General features: G+C 53.8%; 1 protein-coding gene across 5 annotated transcripts in view; it reads right to left on the bottom strand.

The window, feature by feature from the left end:
• PHACTR3 (phosphatase and actin regulator 3) overlaps positions 1-21,689 on the bottom strand; it is a 224,385-nt gene that overhangs the window by 202,103 nt on the left and 593 nt on the right. Inside the window, exon 1 of one of the 5 annotated variants that reach the window (XM_007185230.3) lies at positions 1,635-2,064. The exons of 2 other annotated variants lie outside the window; for them this stretch is intronic. In XM_007185230.3, the coding sequence (XP_007185292.2) occupies positions 1,635-1,752 (118 nt within the window). In that variant the 5' untranslated portion in view covers positions 1,753-2,064. Of the gene's footprint in view, positions 1-1,634; positions 2,065-21,689 lie in introns of those variants that run through there. 2 more of the 5 variants (XM_007185229.3, XM_007185231.3) reach the window with 2 other exon arrangements.

The raw sequence follows: 21,689 nt of genomic DNA, 5'->3' as shown, positions 1-21,689 counted from the left end.
CATGGACATCCAAGCCCTTCCACCTCTCTCCCAGGTGGACCGGCACGAGACACCTGTCAAGCCCTCCGTTTCCACCCACGGAGGCATCAACTCACAGACAGCCAAAGAGCTAAATCCTCCATAATTCCTGTTTCAAGTTTGCTTCCTTTTACTGTCAGAGAGACAAAAGGAGCTGAAAAGGATTTTCTCATGACGAGCCACTCAACTTCCATAATTGGAACAATCATGGATGTGCATCTTCAACACAGAGAAAACCAATCCATCATGGAGCGCTGAGGGCTTAATCCCCGATTTCTAATAAATGGATTAATTAAAGCCTTAAGGGTCTGCATATAGCTGCCTCTGCTTGAAACTCCAAGGAAATTAACTTGCCCTCCCAGATATAAAAAAAAAGCCAGGGATCTCCTCCGGTGGGTACCTTAGTTTGACCAAATGACAGTGTCAATAGTCCTAACAAAGAAATCTTACAAGCCTTGCATGGGTTTATTGTTTAAAATTTCAGATTGGGCCCTGGCGCCCACAGAGCTGCCTTTAACCGGTCTTTCTTTGCAGTTAAATAGTGAAGCTCCTCTGTGTTCCAGCGAAGTGAAGGAATCCCTCCCCACAAAGCCGCTTCACCCCAGCCCCTGGGAGTATCTGGAGTTTGATGCCCACCATTTAGCGTGATCAAGTCCCCATCTGGGGTCAGTGAATTTAGAGAGGGACAATCCTCAAAGGAAGGTAAGAGCAACTTATTGTCAAAACAGAACCTGTGACAGGATGGTGCTTCTCTAAGATTCGAATGGAGTCCTGTGGCGTGATACCAATACACCAGCTTTGATTCTTTTTTTGAACCCTACATTTCAGAAGCAAAGACTTCTCCCTGTGAAGTGAAAATTGCCTTCTGGTGGAGAAAGGTTTTAATGATCACTTTGCTTCCTGCGTCTCCATGGTGACGGGGCGCACAGCCCACCTCCCCCCCCCCCTTCTGCTTTATTAGGCCTTTCTTCCTCTTTGGAAAGTAATCAATCAAGACGTATAGACTCCTTTGTGACCGGATTTATCACCTAAACAATCGACGCTGCCGCGGGGGGTGGGGAAATGAACGAAGTCCATATAATTTAATGGAATCAGGCTCCGTCCTGGCGCACGCATGCCCTTCATCTCCCAGTGGCGGCTCTGCCAGCACACCTGTCCCGGGAGGCGGGCGGGCGCGCCCAGGTGCGCCAGGCCCCACCGACTTGGGCGCCCCGCGGAACCCCTCTGCGCGGCGGCCGCATAAGCGCTGCCCTGCCCGGGCGGGGGATGCCCCAGCCGGGCCGCCGGGGCCACCGGAGCTGGGGCCGCGGGGGAGGGAAGCAGAGCTCGGAGCCGGCGCTGGTAGAGGCGGCCACAGGTCTGACTCCCGGCCCCCAGCTGGTCAGCAGCCAAAGAAGGGAAGCCCCTCGGAGGGGCCAGCAGAGCCCACCAACCCGCTAGGAGGACAGATGCGGATTCCTCCCCGGACAAAGGGCTCCGCCGCCTTACGGGGAACCCGAGCGACCGGGTCCTGCCGCGGCTCCGCAAAGGCAGCCCCGGCGCGCAGCAGCGCCGGGGACTTGCGCCCAGCGCCCCCTGCCCCGGCCCTCCCCGCCCTCCCCCGCCCACCCCGTTACCTGGGTTCTCCCCGGCGTCCGCGGAGGAGGTGGCCGAGGAGTCGGTGAGGACGCTGGGGTCACTCTGCGAGCGGCCCCGCGACACGAGGCAGCCGCTCCCGTCCTCGGACGCGGCCATGGGCCCGGCCGGCGCGGGGGCAAGTTGGAGGGAGCCGCGTGTAATCAGAGCATCCGAGGAGGCCAAGGTCACTGGCCAGGGGACTAGAGGGGGCGTCTTTTTAAAAAAGGAAAATCAAAAAGGACAGGGAAAGGAAAGAAGCCGGAGGATGAGGCCGGGGCTGGCTTCAGGGCGGTGAGACAATAGCCTCGCGGCTGCAGCCAGGCGCATCCCGGCGTGCGCGGCCTCGCTCTGTTATTTATTCGTGTTTATTCCCATTCTTCAGTCTATATTCCAGGAAAAAAAAAAAAAGTTGAACCAGGAAATAAAAACTTTTTCTTGTCAGTGTTTATTGCGTGCTTGGGGCAGGGGGTGATGCCCGAGAATTTCTAGGGGCGCTCCCTCCCCCCACCCCACCTCCCACCCCCCGGGGGAAAAAAAAGGAAAAAAGAGGAGTCTTTGCTCTGGCGATTGCTTTAATCTGAAAGCTGTTCTTGGAGCATCTGTTGGAAAACATTAGGATTCTCCCATCATGCCGCGCGAGAGGAGTCTGACGTCACGAGAGAGGGGAGCGAGAGCCAGCGTGGGGATGGGGCGGGGTCTCAGATACCTGAACTGCACGCTGCCCGCCCCGAGGTGGGGAGGGGCTGAATCCTGAGTTCTGAACCGCCCACTCCCACCGCAGCCGCGCTCTGGAAACAAGGATTCCACATCCCGCTTCCTCCGGCTCCCAGCTGGCGGGGAGGAGACCCTGAGGGTGCCTCCCTCGGAGGTCAGGGCCTAATCTCCCCAAGCAGCTTCAGGCAGAGGTTTCCCGGGCCCTTCCTCTCTCGGGGATCTGGAGGCCACCATGGGATGGGGGGTGGGGCACTCCGGAGCTTTGTCCCCGCCCACCACAGCCACAGCCGCCTCCCCACTGCCCAGCCCTCCTTCCCCCAGGCCCTCAGCCCCTCGCCGTGGAGGAGAGAGGCAGAGGGGCACCTGGCATCTTCCAGGGAGGCCTCCCCCAGATTCCTTGATGGAGTTGATGAGACCAGGCAAGGGAGGTGACACCGCCTAGGGCTGCCACTTACAGAGGCGTCCCCCAAGGGGCTAATGAGCAATTCTAACCCTTCTAGATGGTGGTGTGGGAGAAACAGAGGCAACTCCCACATCTCCAGCTAAGGCTTAGGGCGGGAGGACGATGAAGAAGAGGGAGGCCCAGTAAAGGACACAGAAAGGGGAGCTGTGTCACACAGCCTGGGCTCAGAAGGGGGCCAGACCCCCAGGTGGCAGGGCCACAGGGACGCCGGGGGAGGGTGCACCCAGCCCTGGCCTTGCTGTGCGGAGAAGCTCCGACGGGCAGGATCCTGTCTCAGCCCCTCAAGCCACCCCAGGTAGAGGGTGTGCTCTCAGCCCCACTGTGGGTGATGAAAACAACCGGGGCTCAGAGGAGCCTGCCAGGGGTCCTGACGCTGGGCAGGGGCTGGGGACCGTCCTGGGGCGGCTTCTTCGTATCCGGGCTGGGGTGCAGGGGGAGCACCTGGCGGTGTTGGGTGAACCCCAGTGAAGGGCCAGGGACAGCACTGAGATGAGGGGAAATGCGGGTCCTCTCTGCACGTGGAGCTTTGGGCCCTTAGCAGCGGTCCCCTCACAGAAAGAAAGCCTTCCTCCCTCCCTGCCTGCCTCCCTCCCTCCCTCCCTCCCAATAATCCGCGGAGTCCAGCGTGCGCTGAGCACCACGGGCACTGGGGATCCAGATGCAGAAACAGCCGCAATGGGTCTTCCAGTGGCCGGGGAGGACAGAGCCGAGAATGGCCACCAATAAGTCAATACATGTCCCCCCCCAAAATACTTCACTGCAGTTGTCAACACATACCATGAAACAAAGAGGAAACCGGTAGGACGTTTTACTAAATACTTTTTATCCACGTAAAACTGTGCTGCACGGTGACACACCTGGCTCTGGGGGGGGGGGGCATCATCTCTTCCTCATGCACCTCTGAGGTGTGACCTACTGTAGCCTCCACCTGAGGGGTGAGGGCAACTCAGAGAGGCGAGCGCACCTGCCTGGGTCACAAGCCAGGACAGGCAGGGCCGAGGCTCCCGGCCCGCGGTCTCTCCAAGCGTGTCCTCCGGCAGCCCCCGAGAGCCGTGCCGAGTCCCGGCCCAGACACAGGCAGGTCTCAGGAAGCCCCCAGCCACGCCATCAGCACGTCCCATGCCTGCGTGAGGAGGCCTGAGGTAGGCTGGCCAGCAGCGGATACAGAGATGGACCAGCGGGCGGGGGGGGGGGGGCGGATGGCAGCCCAGGGGCACGTGCGAGAGGAGAGCAGAAGAGGGGTGGCCGCAGCGGCTTCCGGCTGTCTGTCCCCCACCCCTACGCTTCAGGGCCTCCCCTACTCAGAACCTGTACTGCTACGGACCTAAGATTTTTCTTTAAATCAATCTGCCCTTAAATGCATTTTAAAGGAAACCATCACTCCAGCGATAGGAATGCAGCCTCCCTGTCGCGTGTGGGGAGGACGAAGAACACAAGAATTGTCTACAGACGCCAACATCCCTTAATGCCTCGCCCGTGTACGTACCACCTAAAACCATTGCGAGTCCCTTCGGACAGTCTACACGGCTGTGCCCATTCGCCCACTCCCCCTAACTGTATGGCGGGGCTTAAAGGCATAGAAAAGCATAAGGCTTAGCATTTGCTCCAGGAGTTCACGTGGAGGTGAGGGACAGAAGACAAGGGTGACCACCAAATATGTTAGTTCTTCAGCATATATGTTGGCACAATATTGACTTGAGTCGGGTAGAGATGGAGCTGGCCATTATATTTTTCTCTGGCTTTGCAATGATCCATAATAAAAATAGTTTGAGGTTTAAAAACATTAGTGACCCCACCTCTACTGATCAGTAGAAATAAAAATCTGGTGAACTGCCTGCAGGAGAGACTCGGGCCGTCCAAGTTATCCACGCCCAGACCAGGGCCTGGGCTGGAGGCCTGGGAAGATCTGGCCCACAAGGGGTGCAGGAGGCTGCTGTCCGCAGGTCCCAGCCTGGAGGATCCCAAGGGGTCTTTATTTATCCATGATAAATGGATAAATAAAATGTGGTGTATCCATCCAATGTAACATTATTCAGTCATGAAAAGGAATAAAATACTGATACCTGCTACAATATGGGTGAACCTTGAAAGTGTTCCAAGTGAAAGAAGCCAGTCACACACACACAAAAGAAAATACACATGTATATACTATATGATTCCATTATGTGAAATGTCCACAGAGACGGAAGGCAGATTAGTGGTTACCTAGGGCAGGGAGGGGGCACGGGGGCAAAGGGAGTGACTGCTCATGAGTAAGGGGTTTCTTTTTGGGGTGATAGAAAGGTTCTAAGTGTTTTAAAATAAGATTATGGTGATGGGGCTTCCCTGGTGGTGCAGTGGTTGAGAATCTGCCTGCTAACGCAGGGGACACAGGTTCGAGCCCTGGTCTGGGAGGATCCCACATGCCGCAGAGCAACTAAGCCTGTGAGCCACAATCACTGAGCCTGTGCGTCTGGAGCCTGTGCTCCGCAACAAGAGAGGCTGCGACAGTGAGAGGCCCGCGCACCGCGATGAAGAGTGGCCCCCGCTTGCCGCAACTAGAGAAAAGCCCTCGCACAGAAACGAAGACCCAACACAGCCAAAAATAAATAAATTAATTAATTAAAAAAAAAAAGAAGATTATGGTGATGGTTTCACCACTCTGTAAATATACTAAAAGCTATGGAATTTTTACACTTTAAACAGGTGACCTTTATGGTTCATAAAGTATTTCAATAAGGCCGTTTTAAAAAACAAAACCAGGTACACAGAGGCACCTGGGCTGAGCTTTTGATTTGAAGAATGAGTGGGTTCCGCCCCTCACCTCTGCTAGGCACAATCACACTTCAACCTCCCCTGTCCCTGCCCTGGGCTCCGAATCAGACTGAAGCCCTCCCAGGGGTCACCCTTCTGGTCCCTGATCAGAAACCCAAAGCCATTTGCTGACTCTGGGCAGCCCTGACAGCCTCAACACAGCTGCCTCAAAGAACTACAAAGATGGCAAAGCCTGTAAAATTCGTTCGTCCCTTCTGAAAACACGAAGTGGTGAAGGAAAGGGAGGACCTTCCTCTGCCCAGGGCAGTGTGGTGGGGACACCTCAGCGGAGGTGACTCTGAGGCTGGCAGAGCCACCCGTACACGCAGACGTGCCCCTTGTTAGCAGGTGTGTGGAAAAAGGACCACACAGAGGCCCAATCCCGCCCACTGGAGTCTCCAGAGTTGGTTTCCTTCTTACACAAAGTGCAGATGAAAAATACAAAAACTGTCAATCACTAGGCTGTACACCTGAAACTTATAGAATATTGTACATCAACTATACCTCAGTTTTAAAAAGATGCAGATTATTACCATCCATCAAATATTTCCTGAGTATCTATTTTGTGACAAAACTTATGATTTTTCTGGGAATACCGCAACGAACAAGATGTTATTGGACCCTGAATTCTCAGACCTCGTGATCTTGCAGAGAAGAGAGGATTCAGAACTAAGCAATCGATCAATCCATTGATTTCAGTGAACACAGAGTGAGGGATGCCCAACCTGGGTGGGCAGAGCCTGGTCTGAGGAAGTGATGCTCTTTCTGAAACTGAAGTCTCAGCGGGATTAATCAGACAAGTCAAGGAGGCAGAGGGAACTGTCGGGGCAAAGGCCATCAGGTGGGAGCAGCACAGAGCTCTGAAGTCCCCAGAAAGAGGCAGAGTGAGGGGCCAGCGTGTGAGCCAGGCTGGGGGAGGGGGTGTGGACCCAGTCCACGCTGTGTCTTGTGGTCCTTGTCATGAGCACGGTGAAAGCCAAGTGCTGAAGGCAGAAGTGGGTCTCCAGAGGATTCCTGCAGCTGGTGACACAGAAGGGACCCCAGCTGAGGGAGGGACAAAAGGGCACGTGCTGTGGGTCCCACAGGCCCTCTGGTACCAGCCGCAGGCTGGGGACCCCTCTCTGGAACTGTGATTCCTCATCTTAGAAAGAGCATGGTCACTCCCGCCTGGCCGTTCCCAGGGGTCACGTGGCAAGAGCTGGACCAGTGCTAGCGGTGCTCTCGGAGACCCCTTGCGTGTCGACGACCCCTGCAGAGCTGACGGCCCAAGGACCTGGGACCCCACCAGGTTGCCACCGTTGAGTTCAAGGATCTTTGTCAGGCAGAAGCCTGGGGCATTGCAGGTGCCCAGGAAGCGGGTATCCGTTGACCGAATCAATGACTGCGCACAGGGGCATCGACGCATCGCTGCTCCAGAAGTGGGGGGCTCAGCATCCTTAGGACCAACATCAGCTCCTGCCCTCCAGACCTGAGGACCTGAGGCTCCAGGGACCCTTCCTTACCCGTCACAGAACAGAATTAAACCTGCAAACTCAAACGCTTAAAAAGAACTGCTCCAGCCGCATTCTCTGTCCAAGCTCTTAGGGAACCAATGGAAGAGGGTCCAGAGGGCATCCCCCAGGGTGGGGACTGGAGGCCAAAGGAGAGGGAAGGGTGAAGACAAAGCAGGTCCCACGGAACCCACGGTGAGGAGGGGAGCCCCGCCCTCTGCTGGTCACAGAAGGAACTGCGCCCAACAATGGCCTGTGGGACCTTCCCCTGACCTGAGGGCTGACCTAGCCTTGAACTTGGCTTCTTTTGCCCTTTGACCTTGGTGGGGTTTCCGTCACCAGCCTTGCCCATAAGGCTACCCAGGGTGGTGCTCAATGCAATACCAGACGTGGCTCTTTTCTAAACACGCCCAACTCTTCTAAAACAAAAGCCTCCATGTCACCAACCATGGTCCCCGCCCTGAACGGCATTGGCAGCCAGAGCTGGCCTGAGAAATGGCCGTGGGTGTCCCCAGGCTTAGCCCTCCTCAGAGTGTCTTCCGCGCTCAGGCTGTCTAGAGCCGGAGTCTAAGACCCGGGCACGAGAGGGAGTTCCATTACTTCCTAACTGTGTGTCCCCTCTAAGCCCGCGTGTGAGTGGGGGAAGGGCCTCCCTCGTAGGGTGCTGGCATTCGGTCCCAGCACTTGGGACACAAAAAGTCCTCTGGTGCAAGACGCTGGCCTTCTGATGTCTTACGTGCCCCGAGCACATCCAGGCCGCCGGCAGGGCCCCATAGGATGGCAGTGATGGAGGCAGAAGAATACGGAGCAAGAAGCCGAACCAGGGGAGGGATGGGGGCGCCCTCTGCAGGAACGACAGAAAACAGCCCCAGGCAGCTCCTGCTTCTGCGTGTCAGGGGTGCGTTGGAGCACAAAGCTGAAAGTCTCAGGGGACCTCCCATCCTGGGTACATCCTATACACCTCCCTTGTTGGAGGCTGCATGTGCCCTGTTTCTAGCTAATGAAGGGAGTGGGCTGGCTTCCTCTGTGGGAAACACCGCTGACGGACGGACGGAGAGACACACAGAAAAGGCAGCTGTCACCATCACCCTGGCAGGTGCTGATGGCAGCGTGCCTGCCTCCTGTCCGAGTGTCCTGCGGGGTCTGGAGCTCCAGCAGCCACCCTGTGACCCTGGAGTGACACACGTTGAGGATGGGATGCCAACAACTGTGGAGAAAGGGATTCTGAAAGACGTGGATGATTAGAATTTAATAATAAATAAAAGGGCAAACTGGCAATGCTCTTCAGCAGTTATGCTCACCGCCCCGACAGTCCAGCCACTTGACTCTGACTTTTAAAAGAAGATAATTCATGTTTAAATAACGGTCATTGTCACCCAGACACTTTCTCTTTCCTCCAATTCAACGTGTACACTGTAGTATGTTTACTGGATTTCTGTTCTAAAGGGACTTGTTTCCCTTCCCTTGGGAGACCCCAGAGCTGGGCTTACTGCCTCACCACACACGGATTTATGTCTCTAACACCCCATCGCAGGAATGGGAGACAAAGTCTTTTACCGTGTCACAGTGCAAACACGGCATCGAGCCCGATCCAAAAATTACAGAAAATCCATAGCACCAGGTTTACAGTACTTTAAACTTTTAAAACTACTTCCTAAGTTCCTTGGCTGGAGCGATAATTCCAAGAATCCACTTGTGCAAACCTATAAACAATGATGGCTGTGTCCGTATTTTCATAGAAGCTGTGATCGCTTTCAGAGCCTACATTTCCCTAACCTGCTGCACAGCTTAAAGCTGGTGGCTCCGCTGGGATTTCATGGGGGGAGGGGCAGTTATTTAGGCAGTTATATCCTGGTGCGCTCACCAGTTCCCATTCTGGAACATTAACAATAGTGCCAGTGACTTCCACGGCAGACGGGGGAACAGCATCCATTTCTGTGTTTAGTGGAGGCTACCTCAGCCCATCAACTTGGGGTGCAGCAGAGATTACTCCTGGCACTTCACGCGGCAGTTTTGGGGGGCTTCTGACCCTACTGGTTCATTCTTTTCAAGGGCTACCTGGGGGACCATGGTATAAAAGGGAACCCTAGGATTTTAGGGGAATGGGCCCTGGGGGTCTGTTGGCAGGAGGGAGTGGAGGGGCAGAAATCTAGAGTGGGGTCAGTTCTGGCTCCAACCAGAGCCTGGAACACACAGCAAAGACGGGGGGCTGGCCCTGCATTCGGAAAGGCATGGGTCTGAAGACCACACAGAGCCACCAGCCTTGATCCAAGAGATGTGTCCTAAAGAACATGAGGCCCCTGTTTGGGGTTTCATTGATTGATTCACTTATTCATAGTATGTGCCAGGCACTGCAGGGGGTGGGGAAGGGGAGAGGAGGGCTCCCTCCCGACAACAGCATGTGCAAAGGCCCTGGGGTGGGAGCACTGGGCAGTCTGAAGGGCTGAGAAGGGGCTGGGTAGCTGGAGTGCTGGGGGCGGGGTGGCATGCGGTGAGAGTGGGGGACCGGCCCCAGGACTCAAAGGGCCTCATGACGCATGGGGCAGAGAACAGATTTTATCCTGGGAGGAATGAAAAACACAGGAGGGTCTCCAGCCAGGAAAGAAAGAGAACGGATTTCCCTTCTCTTGGAAGGTTATGGGGCCACTGGAGGGAGGCAAAAGGGGCCGGAGAGATGAGGTGGGTGGACGGGGGCTGCCGCATTCAGACAGGGAGAGACACAGGCAGCCTAGAATGCAGGGTAGTGGGCAGAGCACAGATACATTGTAACTATGTATGTTCCCCCCATTCCTGATGCAAAGGTACCCTGCCGCTGAACTGCAATAAAAAAAAATTCCTACGCAGGATTACTGTTACAATTCAGACAGTTACCAACTGATTTACATGCTCTATAATTTGGGGAAGGGGGCTGTTTTAATAGCAGGATTCCTCGAAGCTGGACGCTGCTGCTCTCCCTCAACACAAACTCATGCAGCTGATTTAACTGGATCTCATCACAGTGGTGTCACCCTGTCCGCACCTAGTAGCTCACTATGGGCCAGTCCCCGGGCTAATCCACTTACCCACAGTGTGGACGGCAGAATTCTAATCTCCCCGGATGCCCAGCCCCGGGTTGCTCAATCAAACATGACCCTAGGCACTGCCGTGAAGGCTTTTGCGGACGGAACCAGGGTTATAATCAGCTGACCTGAAGACAGGGAGATTATCCGAGATGATCCAGACGGGGCTGTGTAATCACAGGAGCCCTCAAAGCAGAGAGAAGACAGAAGAGCAAGAGGGGGACAGAAGGAGGACCAGGCATTCGAGAAGGATGCAGCCCACCACTGCAGGCCTTGAGGGGGCCAGGAGCCAGGGAACACAGCGGCCTCTGGAAGCAGAGAAGGACCCCCCAACAGCCCGCAGGGAAACGGGGACCTGGGTCCTGCAACCCGTGAGCAGGACTCAGCTTCCCTCTCAGAACGCCAGGACCTGCCCGCACCTCGACTCTGGCCCGCGGGCCCCAGAGCAGGGCACCACTGAGCCCACCACACCTCTAACCCACAAGGGGCGTGTGACGATAGACACGTGTCACTTAGCCCGCCAAGTTCGTGGTCCTCCATTTCAGCAGCCACAGAAAAGGCATACACGCATCCCCCCGTTCATCCCCCCAGGTGACCAAGGATGCCAGTCCTGGTGTTACCCTCCAACCACAGGAGGGCCAGGCTCGGGGGCTGGTCATGCAGGTCTGCCGGACACCAAGGGTCCTCTTCCCACCCCTGCACGACCCTGGGTGACCCCGCGTAGACCACCTGGGAAGAGGGATGTGCGCACATCCAAGGTCAACCCAAGATTCAAACGAAGGGCACAAACCACGCAGGAGGACAGGTGGAGACGGCCACCCAGGTGTCCCACCTGCGGGGCACAGAAAGCCACCTGCAGGGCAGGGCTCTCTCCTGCCACCAGACCCCTTGTTTCCAAGTCAGGCACCTCCAAGGTGCGGCCTGAGTTGGGGCATTCATTAAGGGTTCCTGTATTAGGTACCAAGAACTAGCACTGTCTTCCAGAACGAAAGGTAGAGAAACATAAATTCTGAGGCAGGAACAAGCAAAGGGCTAAGAATCCAGAGTCTGCCAAAGTCGACTGCCCAGGTTCAGGTGCAGCTCCGGCAGCTGTGTGACCTTGGGCAAGTTACTCCATCTCTTTGAGCCTCGGTTTTCCTCATCTGTCAAATGGGGTCACACCTCCTATACAGACATGCAGGCAAAGGGGCAGAGCTGAGGACGGGGCTCGGCCCGGCGTCCGGCCCCGGCTCGTGTGATTATTACTGTCCCCCCAGAGGAGATTTCAACGTGGCTTCTCCCACCGTGGTGACTCCCATACAAAGCCGGTGCAAATGATCATTACAAAACATCCGTCACTTGCATCATAATTCTCCAAGTGAGAAATCACTTTGCTCTACGAGTGAAAGGCATCCCTCCTCTTACTCTTTATCCTCCCAAATATTACGAAGAGGTAAAAACTTGGAGCTAATTTACCATGATTTTTGGGCGTGGCTTATAGGAAAAAGCACAGACAGCAAAGCCGTTAAAATAAAAATAGAAACAGAAATTTGCAGCAGCCTGGCGGTGCTGGCATCCTCATTATCTGAGTGCGTGTGAATTACAGGACTTAAAAGAGATTTAGTCACAGACGAAAGATAACATTCCTTTCCACACAGCTGTTCTGGACACTATTAAGTGGAGAGAGACAGTCCTTCACTTGTATCAGAAACCTCATCTAGGGCAGGGTCTATTTCTGGTCCTTACCCTGTGGGTCAGTGGCAGCGACCCCACCATCCAAATATACGATGCACACGATGCCGGCAGCAGGATTCCTGCCTGACTTCCGGGAGACCTGCTGGTGGCAGAATCGGACCCGGACAGACTGGGAAACGGGTAAGGCGGACGCTTTGATTAAGATTCGGATGGAGGTGCCTGCCAAGGGCGCCTGTCAGTACCTGTACAAAGTGCATGGGGACAGTATTGGAGAATGGGGCCCAGGCAGGCCTCCATACACCTGTTTCAAGTTTGCTGTAGGAAGGGTGTGTAAATAATTCGAAACGGTCTAAAAATATGATATGCTTTCGGAAGAACAGGGAAGACTCTCAAACAGAGATGCTTCGGAGAGGCTGTGAGCTGCTTCCTGCAACTCTGGAGGGAAAGTGCTGCTGAATTGGGGGATTTTTCTGCTAAACGGGTCTCCTCTGCAGAGAAGCCAGAGGCTCAGCGTTAGAACAGATGCTGTCCGAAGGAAGAAACTTCTGGAGCCCAGGGATGGCTCTCTCCGTGGGCTGAGAAAAGGCGGGATTTCCCAGCCCCACCTGTGGTGCGTGCTCTTGGAAAGGCCACCTGCCATGTGCCAGGCACTGGTGTGCACACAACAGTAAGCAGGTCGCCGCAGGCCTGGGTCGATACTGGCTGGGAAAGATGGAGCGCTAAGAAGAGCGTGAACAGACGGCCACGGTGCTGGGGTCTCCAGGACAGCCCTCAGGTTTGGGGACTCACGAGAGGGGCTCCCTGAACTCAGGTACGCTCGTACTCACAGCCGTGATTCACTACAGAGAGGACACGAAGTACAGTCAGCAAAGGGACAAGGCGAGTGGGTGACGCCTGGGTAAACCAGGCACAAGCTTCCAGAACCTTCTCCCCATGGAGTCACGGGACACACTTAATTCCTCCACCGAGGAGTTGGGACCACACGTGTGACAGGTCGTCGCCCCGGGAAGCTCACTGGAGACTCAGCGCCCAGCGTTTCTCTTGGGGGGCTGGTCCCGTGGGCACCCTCTGCCCGCACGGAGCGGGAAGGCAGACCCCAGAAGGAAAGCAGGGCCCCAGTGTGCACCCGACCCTCTGTGCAAACAGTTCAGCGCAGGGAGCCACTCTCCCAGCCTGAGAGGGAGGGGACCCTCCCCAAGTCCACGTTCTCGGACGCCAGCGGAAGGCCGACCCCTCGAGCAGGGCTTTCTAGGGAGAGCAGACAGGCTGCTGGGTCGACTCTTTCGTGCACGCTCGGCGGCGAGGGCCACACGGGAACTGGGAAGGGGGCGGTGCCGGGGTCATTCAGATGGTGTGGCCGCTGGTATCTTCCAAATATGGCCAGGATACCACTCCACCTCACATCTCACCACATGGGTCTGCATGGCCCCCATTAAGAGACGGGAGTCTAGTGTCACCTCACACGGCTCAGAATGGCCATCATTTAAAAATCTACACACAACAAATGCTGGAGAGGGTGTGGAGAAAAGGGAACCCCCCTACACTGTTGGTGGGAATGTAAACTGGTACAGTCACTATGGAGAACAGTATGGAAGCTCCCCAAAAAACTAAAAATAGAGTTAGCATATGATCCAGCAATCCCACTCCTGGGTATATATCCGGAGAAAACCATAATTTGAAAAGATACATGCAGCCCAATGTTCACTGCAGCACTACTGACAATAGCCAGGACATGGAAGCAACCTAAGTGTCCATCGACAGAGGAATGGATAAAGAAGATGTGGTACATATATACAATGGAATATTACTCAGCCATAAAAAGAATGAAATAATGCCATTTGCAGCAACATGGATGGACCTAGAGATTTTCATACTGAGTGAAGAAAGTCAGACAAATAGAGAAAGACAAATATCATCTGATATTGTTTATATGTGGAATCTTAAAAAATGGTACAAATGAACTTATTTACAAAACAGAAATAGAGTTACAGATGTAGAAAACAAGTTTATGGTTACCAAGGGGGAAGATGGGGGAGGGATAATTTGGGAGATTGGGATTGACATATACACACTACTATATATAAAACAGATAATCAACAAGGACCTCCCATACAGCCTAAGGAACTCTGCTCAGTACTCTGTAATGACCTATATGGGAAAAGAATCTAAAAAAGAGTGGATATATGTATATGTATAACTGATTCACTTCGTTGTACAGCAGAAACTAACACAACGTTGTAAATCAACTATACTCCAATAAAAATTAATTTACAAGAAAAATTTTTAAATAAAAAATTTTTTAAAAGAGATGGGTGTCTGCTTCCCTACCCCCGACCTGGGTGGGCTGATTCTACGGCAGAAGCGATGAGGTGTGACTTCCAAGGCCAGATCACAAGTGTCAGAACCGGAGGCTGTGTCTCTTGGAAGCTCCCTCCTGGGACCCAAGTTCCCGTGCAAAGGCCTCGTGGAGCGGACCTGAGGCTCAGCCCACAGCCCCGCTGAGCTCCCGCCAACAGACAGTGGCACTAACCTCACAGGAGTTCTGGACTGAACTGAGTCCCCTCAAAATTCATGAACTTAAGCCCCTCACCCCCAGTACCCCCAAATGTGATTGTGTTTGGAGACAGGGCCTTTAAAGAGGTGATTAAGGTTAAATGAGGTTGCTGGGGAGGCCCCAAGCCAGTCTGACTGGCGTCCCTGGAAGAAGAGGAAACTTGGACACAGGGAGAGACAGCGGGGCGCACACAGAGGACACGGGCCACGTGAGGGCACAGCCGTCGGCAAGCCAAGGAGAGAGGCCTCGGACGAAACCTTGATTCTGGACTTCCAGCCTCCGGAACGGTGAGAAATTTAATTTCTGTGGTAGTTTGTTACGGTAACCTTACCAGACTAATACACCAGCTGTAGTAGTCAGGGTTCCCCAGGCAAACAGAACCAGTAGGAGATCTATAGACATACAGACAGACACTTACTATGAGGGATTGGCACATAGTTATGGATGCAGAGAAGCCCCATGGTTTGCCAGGAACAAGCTGCAGACCCAGGAAAACCAGTGGTACAGGCCCAGTCCAAACCTGAAGGCCTGGGAACCAGGATGCTGGTGCCCAAGGGCAGGAAAAAGAAGAGGGACGGCTCAGCTCTGAGCACCCAGGACTCCTGGATTCCATCCCGGGAAAGACCTCATGAAGATTCACATACTCGCACCCAGTGACCGGTGGGACGAGTCACCTTTCCAGAAAATATTACAATTATGCAAAATCAGCATCTTCCCAGGTAACCAAGGTCACCAGTCTCCAAAGGGCAACAGGCACCCCACCTTGTCCTCCCTCCCCCCCAACTGCAGAGGACACCGTGCAGACCCCAAGTCACCGGGACACGGCTCCTCTCGTCGCCACCGTCCCAGCCAGCTCCCCAGTCCGGCTGGGAGAAGCCTGATGCGAGGGGTGTGAGCTGCCATAGTGGTGTTTTTCCTTAAAATAAACTGCAACTGAGTTCTGGAAGAAATCCCAAAGGCAGCAGGTTGCCTTAATGAAGCTCAAACAGAGAAGGGGTCGGGGGACTCAGTGCCCTGGTTTTATTAAGTCACGAGGACGCAGGTCTCCACGGGCACAGGGGGAGGGCTCCTTCTGGGGGCACGGGGGAGGGAGGAGAGGCTGGGCCTTCAGAAGCAGCAGGGCCATGAGGAGGAACCCCTGGAATTCTCCAAACAGCTGACTCCTGTGGGCCGGTGCTTCTCGGTAAAAGGGGTTTCTTAAATGCAAAATGAAACGTTGATCGTTATCAATAAAACCATATATTTTATCAAATCAGAAACGAAACTCTTGCCCAAAACCTGCTTCAATGTTAGGTTCGGGAGACACGGTCCCCCCCGTTGTCACGTGCCTGCTCCCCAGGCCACCTTTCCTCCTCTGCCCATATGCACGGCTGGACGTTTCCACCAGAACCAATGGTTCCCTGAGTGAAACATTTGACTCCTGGATCCCTGATTAAAGATCTGTATTCAGGAGAGATAAATTAGGAGCTTGGGATTAACATATACACACTATTATATATAAAACAGATAAACAACAAGGACCTACTGTAGAGCACAGGGAACTATATTCAATATCTTGTAATAACCTATAATGGAAAAGAATCTGAAATATATATATACATGTATAATTGAATCACTGCTGTACACCTGAAACCAATACAACATTGTAAATCAACTATACTTCAATTTTTAAAAAAATCCGTATTTTACCTCATACTATTCACAGAAGTAAATTACAGTGGATTAGAAACATAAATGTAAAGAAAAAAGCTGTACACTCATTAAAAGGAAACATGGGTGAAGATGTTTATGACCAACTGTCCTGGTTTGCCCAGGACTCAGGGGTTCTCAGGACACAGGACTTTCAGTGCTAAAACTAGGACCATCCTGGGCAAACTGGGGCAAGGTGTTTGCTCTAAATGTGAGGCAGAAAGGGATTTCTTAAAGAAGACACAAAAGGCAAAGACATAAAGAAAAAGCTTGATGGGGGCTTCCCTGGTGGTGCAGTGGTTAAGAATCTGCCTGCCAATGCAGGGGACACGGTTTCGAGCCCTGGTCCGGGAAGATCCCACGTGCCGTGGAGCAACGAAGCCCATGTGCCACAACTACTGAGCCTGCGCTCTAGAGCCCCTAAGCCACAACTACTGAGCCCATGCGCCATAACTACTGAAGCCCGTGCGCCACAACTACTGAAGCCCGCGCACCTAGAGCCCATGCTCCACAGCAAGAGAAGCCACCACAATGAGAAGGCCGCGCACCGCAAGGAAGAGTAGCCCCCGCTCGCCACAACTAGAGAAAGCCCGCGTGCAGCAACGAAGACCCAACACAGCCAAAAGCAAATAAATAAATAAATAAATAAATTTATTTTTTTAAAAAAAAGGCTTGATGAACTTCACTCTTCAAAACTGAAAATGTGGGGATGGAATGTACAGCTTGGTGACAATAGTCAATGGAACTGTATTGTACATTTTAAAGTTGCTAAGAGAGTAGACCACAAAAGTTCTCATCACACTCACACACACACACACGTAACTATCTGTGGCAATGAACGTTAACTAGACTTATTGTGGTGATCATTTCGTGATACATACAAACAGCGAATCATTACATAATATACCTAAACTCATATCATGTTATATGTCAACCATATCTTAAAAAAGACAAACTTAAAAACTTCTACTCAACCAAAGACATGATAAACAAAATTAAAAGCCAAGCCGCAGGGAGAGCAAAAATCTCTGTAGCAAACAGAGGATTAGAACCCAGAACACACAAATAGCTCTTACACACCAATTACAAAAAGAAACTAACAACCCCACAGCAAAGAAGCAACTCACAGAAAGTGAAATCCAAAGGGCCAATTAGCATGAGAAAAACCTTCTCCAGCAATCAGGGGAATACAAATTAAACCAAGAAGTCCCACTCTTCTTCCGTGGGACTGACAACCTTCAAGAAACTGGCCTAGAGAAGCTAGCTCCTCAGACACTGCCCTTGGGGGTGACAGAGCCACTGTGGGCAACAACTTCGCTAAACCAAGCAAAATTTACAACAGGCTCCTTCTATGTGCCAGCACTTCCACGTCTTAGAACGAGCCCTGTAGAGAAACACGTGCACAAATGCACCGAGAGGATGTTCACCGAGGCACCGCCGGGAACAGAGGGTCTGAGGACGCCCTCCATGGCCAGCAGCCACAGAAAGTCTCAAACGGTGGAATATTCTAAAGCAATTAGGAAGAATCCACGAACCCAGATAAATCTCCCAGACACGCTGTTGAATAAAAACAGTAAGTTTCCGAACAAGACGGCTGTATTCAAACGCCACCTCTTTAAAAACACTTACAGGAAACCATCCTGTACATCTTCTACCGAGACCCACACGCACGTGTCAAGACAGTCTGGTGGGAAAAACACTCATGGTAACAGGGGTTCCCTCCAGGGAGGGGCAGGGAAGGAGTGGTTTTCCAAGGAGATCCTGTAATGTTTTCACTTCTCACTTGGAGAAGGTGTTCATGAAATACTAATGCAATTATATATATATATATTTCTTTTTTTTTTTCTCCAAAGAAACCTATTGCCTGCATGGGAGAACATCTCATGCATTCATCTGACAAATATTTACTGAGTGCCAACTACAGGCCAGACCCGTTCTAAAGCCCGAGGACCACTCATTTCCCTTCAAGCAAAAATGGAGTGATCAGCCAAGTCATCTTGGCCAAGTTCATCAGCCAGCTTTAAGATGATGGGGCGCAGATTTGGGTGGATGAGGGGTGAGTGGCGGGAAAACGCCCTGGCCACCTGGGCAGGTGACAGGAGGGAAGGGAAGGTCTCGGCTGGATGGCAAACCCTCGCAGGATCTTCTACTGCTGCCTGGAGGTCGCAATCCCTGCCTTTGCCTTCAAACACAAACCTGTCACAGGAAAGAAGGCTGAGGCCAGAGGAGGATTCCAGATCCATGGTGGGTTCTGCAGGTCAGGTGCGCACAGGCATGGGGTTCCCGTGCTGGTGGGGCAGCTGGAAATGTGCTGGGGTTTGCAATGCCCAGCACCCACTCTCCTTCTGCTGCCATCACACTGATTTTCTCTGGGGGGGGCGGCGGGGGGCGGTCCTCAGGCCTGGCTACGGAGGTGATGCACGCTCCACCTCTGGCTGGGCAGCCTGTGGACTGGCCCGTGAGCTTGGACTCAGCCATGCAGCTCCCCCCATTCCCAAGGGCGGGTGGTGGGACCCAGCCCGAGCCCTGGACAGCCAAAAGGATGCTAGCGGGACCTACTGAGACTGCCCAGCTGTGGATTTACAGTTTCCTAAATTGTTGGTCACTTGCTACCAGAAGAGTCTGCTAAATACACCTGGTTGTCATTATGATTTCCAAAGAATTGGGCAGCTCAGCCCCAAGCTGGGTCTTCAGAGCTGCTGCCTTCGGGAGCCTGGCGCAGCCCTAACTCTGAGCCCTGGGCTGGGCCAGGGAGACCGGCATTCCATTTCCAGTGGCCTCGAGCAGCCGCTAAAGCCACAACTTGTAACGAGCATCGGCTCGAACATGTCATGCTCCCATCAATCATTCCTTTCCCTTCACAAAAATTAAAAACAAAAACAAACAAAAAAAAAACCACAACGCATTTGGTGCAGAAATATCCCAGTACAAGTCAGCGTTTCCAAATCCAACTTCGAAGTCTGGAAGAATAAGCAGCTCATTCGTTCCTAAATTAAAGCAGCACTGGCCACAGAAACAGCCCGTTAGCCCTTTAAGGCTGGGAGTTAGGATGCGCCCAAAGCAAGCTCCGGGAAGCAGCCACACAAATCAAGGGAGCAGAGCTTCAGGTGGCAGCCAGACGGATCCCCTTCCGGTTCCAGACGTTGGGAGGTCAGGGGACCCCTCCACAGCCCGACCATCAGAACACCTAGAGTGGCGGGCACGTAGCCTGGCTCTACCCCGGGTCCCCGGACCCTTGCTCCAAACCAAAATTTGGTATTTGGATGGGGTCTTATCTGACCCAACACTGAAATGCAACACTGAAACCCAAAGACTCAGCCCCGCGCCGGGGAATCTCGGATGGGAGGCTCCAGGACACCAGCCCAGCCGCCCCAAGCTTCAGACTCAGACAGAAAACGGCCTATCTGGTACATCCTCGAAGATGTCAGCAGGCCTCTCCAAGTGAACATGGCCTCCTCTCCCCAACCTTCCCCCCCACCAGTCTCCCTCCTCCTCCACCGAGCCTTCCGCAAGTCCACAGAAGGAACTCCCACCCCAGGCTTAGACACAAAACCTAAGCAGCCAGCATCCCGGATTTCAGGCCCCCAAGGCTTCAGCAGGGCCTGTGAGCGCCACCACCTAAGGGCCCCGGGCTGCCCACTGTCCCCACCCCGGCCCTCCCAGCAGCAGGTGGCCCTCTCCCCACCAGGAGCCTGCTGCCACAGGACGGCCAGTCATGCGATTCCTGAGCCTAAAGCTGGCCAATGGCCTCATACTACGCACGTGAAACCCCCATAGCTCAATGGCCTCATGCTGCACATGTGAAAGCCCCATAGCTCATCACAGGGTCCAGGGTCTCCTGGCCCACCTGGCCAGGCATGGCTCCTCATCTCCCCTCGCCCAGGGTCTCCAGCCGCATGACTCTCTTCTGTTCGCCAGTGCCACCAAGTCCCATGCAGGGCCTCTGCCACTGCTTTTCCTCATGCTGGGAATGCTCTCGCCCCCTATCCTCACATGTCTCCCTGCTTCTCCCCATTCAAGTCTGCAGCCAAACATCCCTCTTGGAAGACTCTCCCCTGGCCACCCCCAGCTAAAGCAGCTCCCATCCTCAATCGCCACCTCTCTGTCCTTATCTTCTTCCAACATTGCTCTGCACAGAGGTTATCTTTTCGTTTCACTTTATTTGCCTCTACACCCATTGTCTTTCTCCCCCCACCAGAATCAAAGCTCCCTGAGGGCAGGAAGCTGACCCACCCCCACCCCTTGCTCTGCAGCATTCCCAGCATGTAGGTCAGTGCCGGAGCCATTTTCAGTGATTAATACAAACACTTGCTGACCTGCTAAACAGTCAGCTTTCTCCTTGGCGAAAGTGGGTTAGCAGTGGCTGTGCCCTGCATCCTTCAAGGCCCATACAGAAGCCACAGAACTATTTTAAAAATGCCCAACAATTGAAATGAGCATGTGGGGCAGGAATTGCATCATGTCCACAGGCAGATCATGCACTTGTGACGGCTCCGAACACACTGCCAAGAGGCTGAAGGTCACCATTTGAAATGTCCTTTCTCAAAATCTAACCCCAAATACGCCTTGCTATAAACACAGTACCCAAGTAGAGGTTGGGGGGATGCTTTCAGGGGAGGAAGTTGGTGCTCGTGTGTACCCACTGTGTACAGGCACGGGGTAAGGGCGCCTCTGCCCCGACTAGAGGGTGAGTGCCGGGGTGGGGGCCACCTCCCTCTCGTCTGCTGCACCCCCAGGGCTCTGCACAAGGCCTCACGCTTACGGGTGCTTGATATTCACGATGAGTGGATTCAGCAACAGAAGGGCCGCCCATCCTCTAGGCTGGGGCTCCCCTCACCACACAGAGGTGCCCCAAAGCTTCTCCGCGGGCTTCTCATCCTCAGGGCCCCGCAGAGGGCCTGGCACACAACAGACTCTCAAATGACGCCTGCTGGTCCCAACAACCCCAGAGTCCCATGCTTCTCGACCCAGGGACTTGGTGGATCTCAGAGTTTCCCAACCTCCGCACTGCTGGCCTGGACCTGCGTATTCTTTTTCTTTCTTTTTCTGGGGGGTGGGGTTGGGGGCGGGGGGGGGAAGCTTTCTGGGCATCATAGGATGTTCAGCAGCCTCCCTGGCTTCGCCCCACTGGATGCCAGTAGAACTGGGGGAAGGAGTTGTAACAACCAAAACCGGAGTGGGGGACACACCTGGTGAGAACCACTTAAGTCTCTAAACCAGTTTCCATACAAGCTGGATCCCAGAATCACCTGGGGCACTGGTTAAAAAGACAGACTGCAGGAGATTCTAAGGGGCAGGCCTGGGGTGGGATCCCCCAGGGATTCCAACCAAGGGGCCACTGGGGTAAACACTGGCCTAACTCTCCTAGGGCCGCACCCGTGTTCAGCCTGGTTGCCAACTGTACCAACGGCCAGCAAATCCAGGCAAAGCTCTCTGGCCTCCACAAGGGGAGACCTAAGCCCCCGCCCACTCCCAGGCCCTCTCCCCTGGACCAGGTGGAGCCCTGCCATTTACCAGCTTCCTCAGCCCCTCTCCTGAGATCCTGTCCCTTTAACTGTAGCTGGACCCGCTCCAGAAGCAGGTGTCTGTCTGCAGGGGCCCTGGCAGCTCCCGCCCTG

This window comes from Balaenoptera acutorostrata, chromosome 15 (assembly GCF_949987535.1).
Source record: "Balaenoptera acutorostrata chromosome 15, mBalAcu1.1, whole genome shotgun sequence".
Taxonomy (NCBI): domain Eukaryota; kingdom Metazoa; phylum Chordata; class Mammalia; order Artiodactyla; family Balaenopteridae; genus Balaenoptera; species Balaenoptera acutorostrata.
This window is presented reverse-complemented; position numbering and strand designations above follow the sequence as displayed.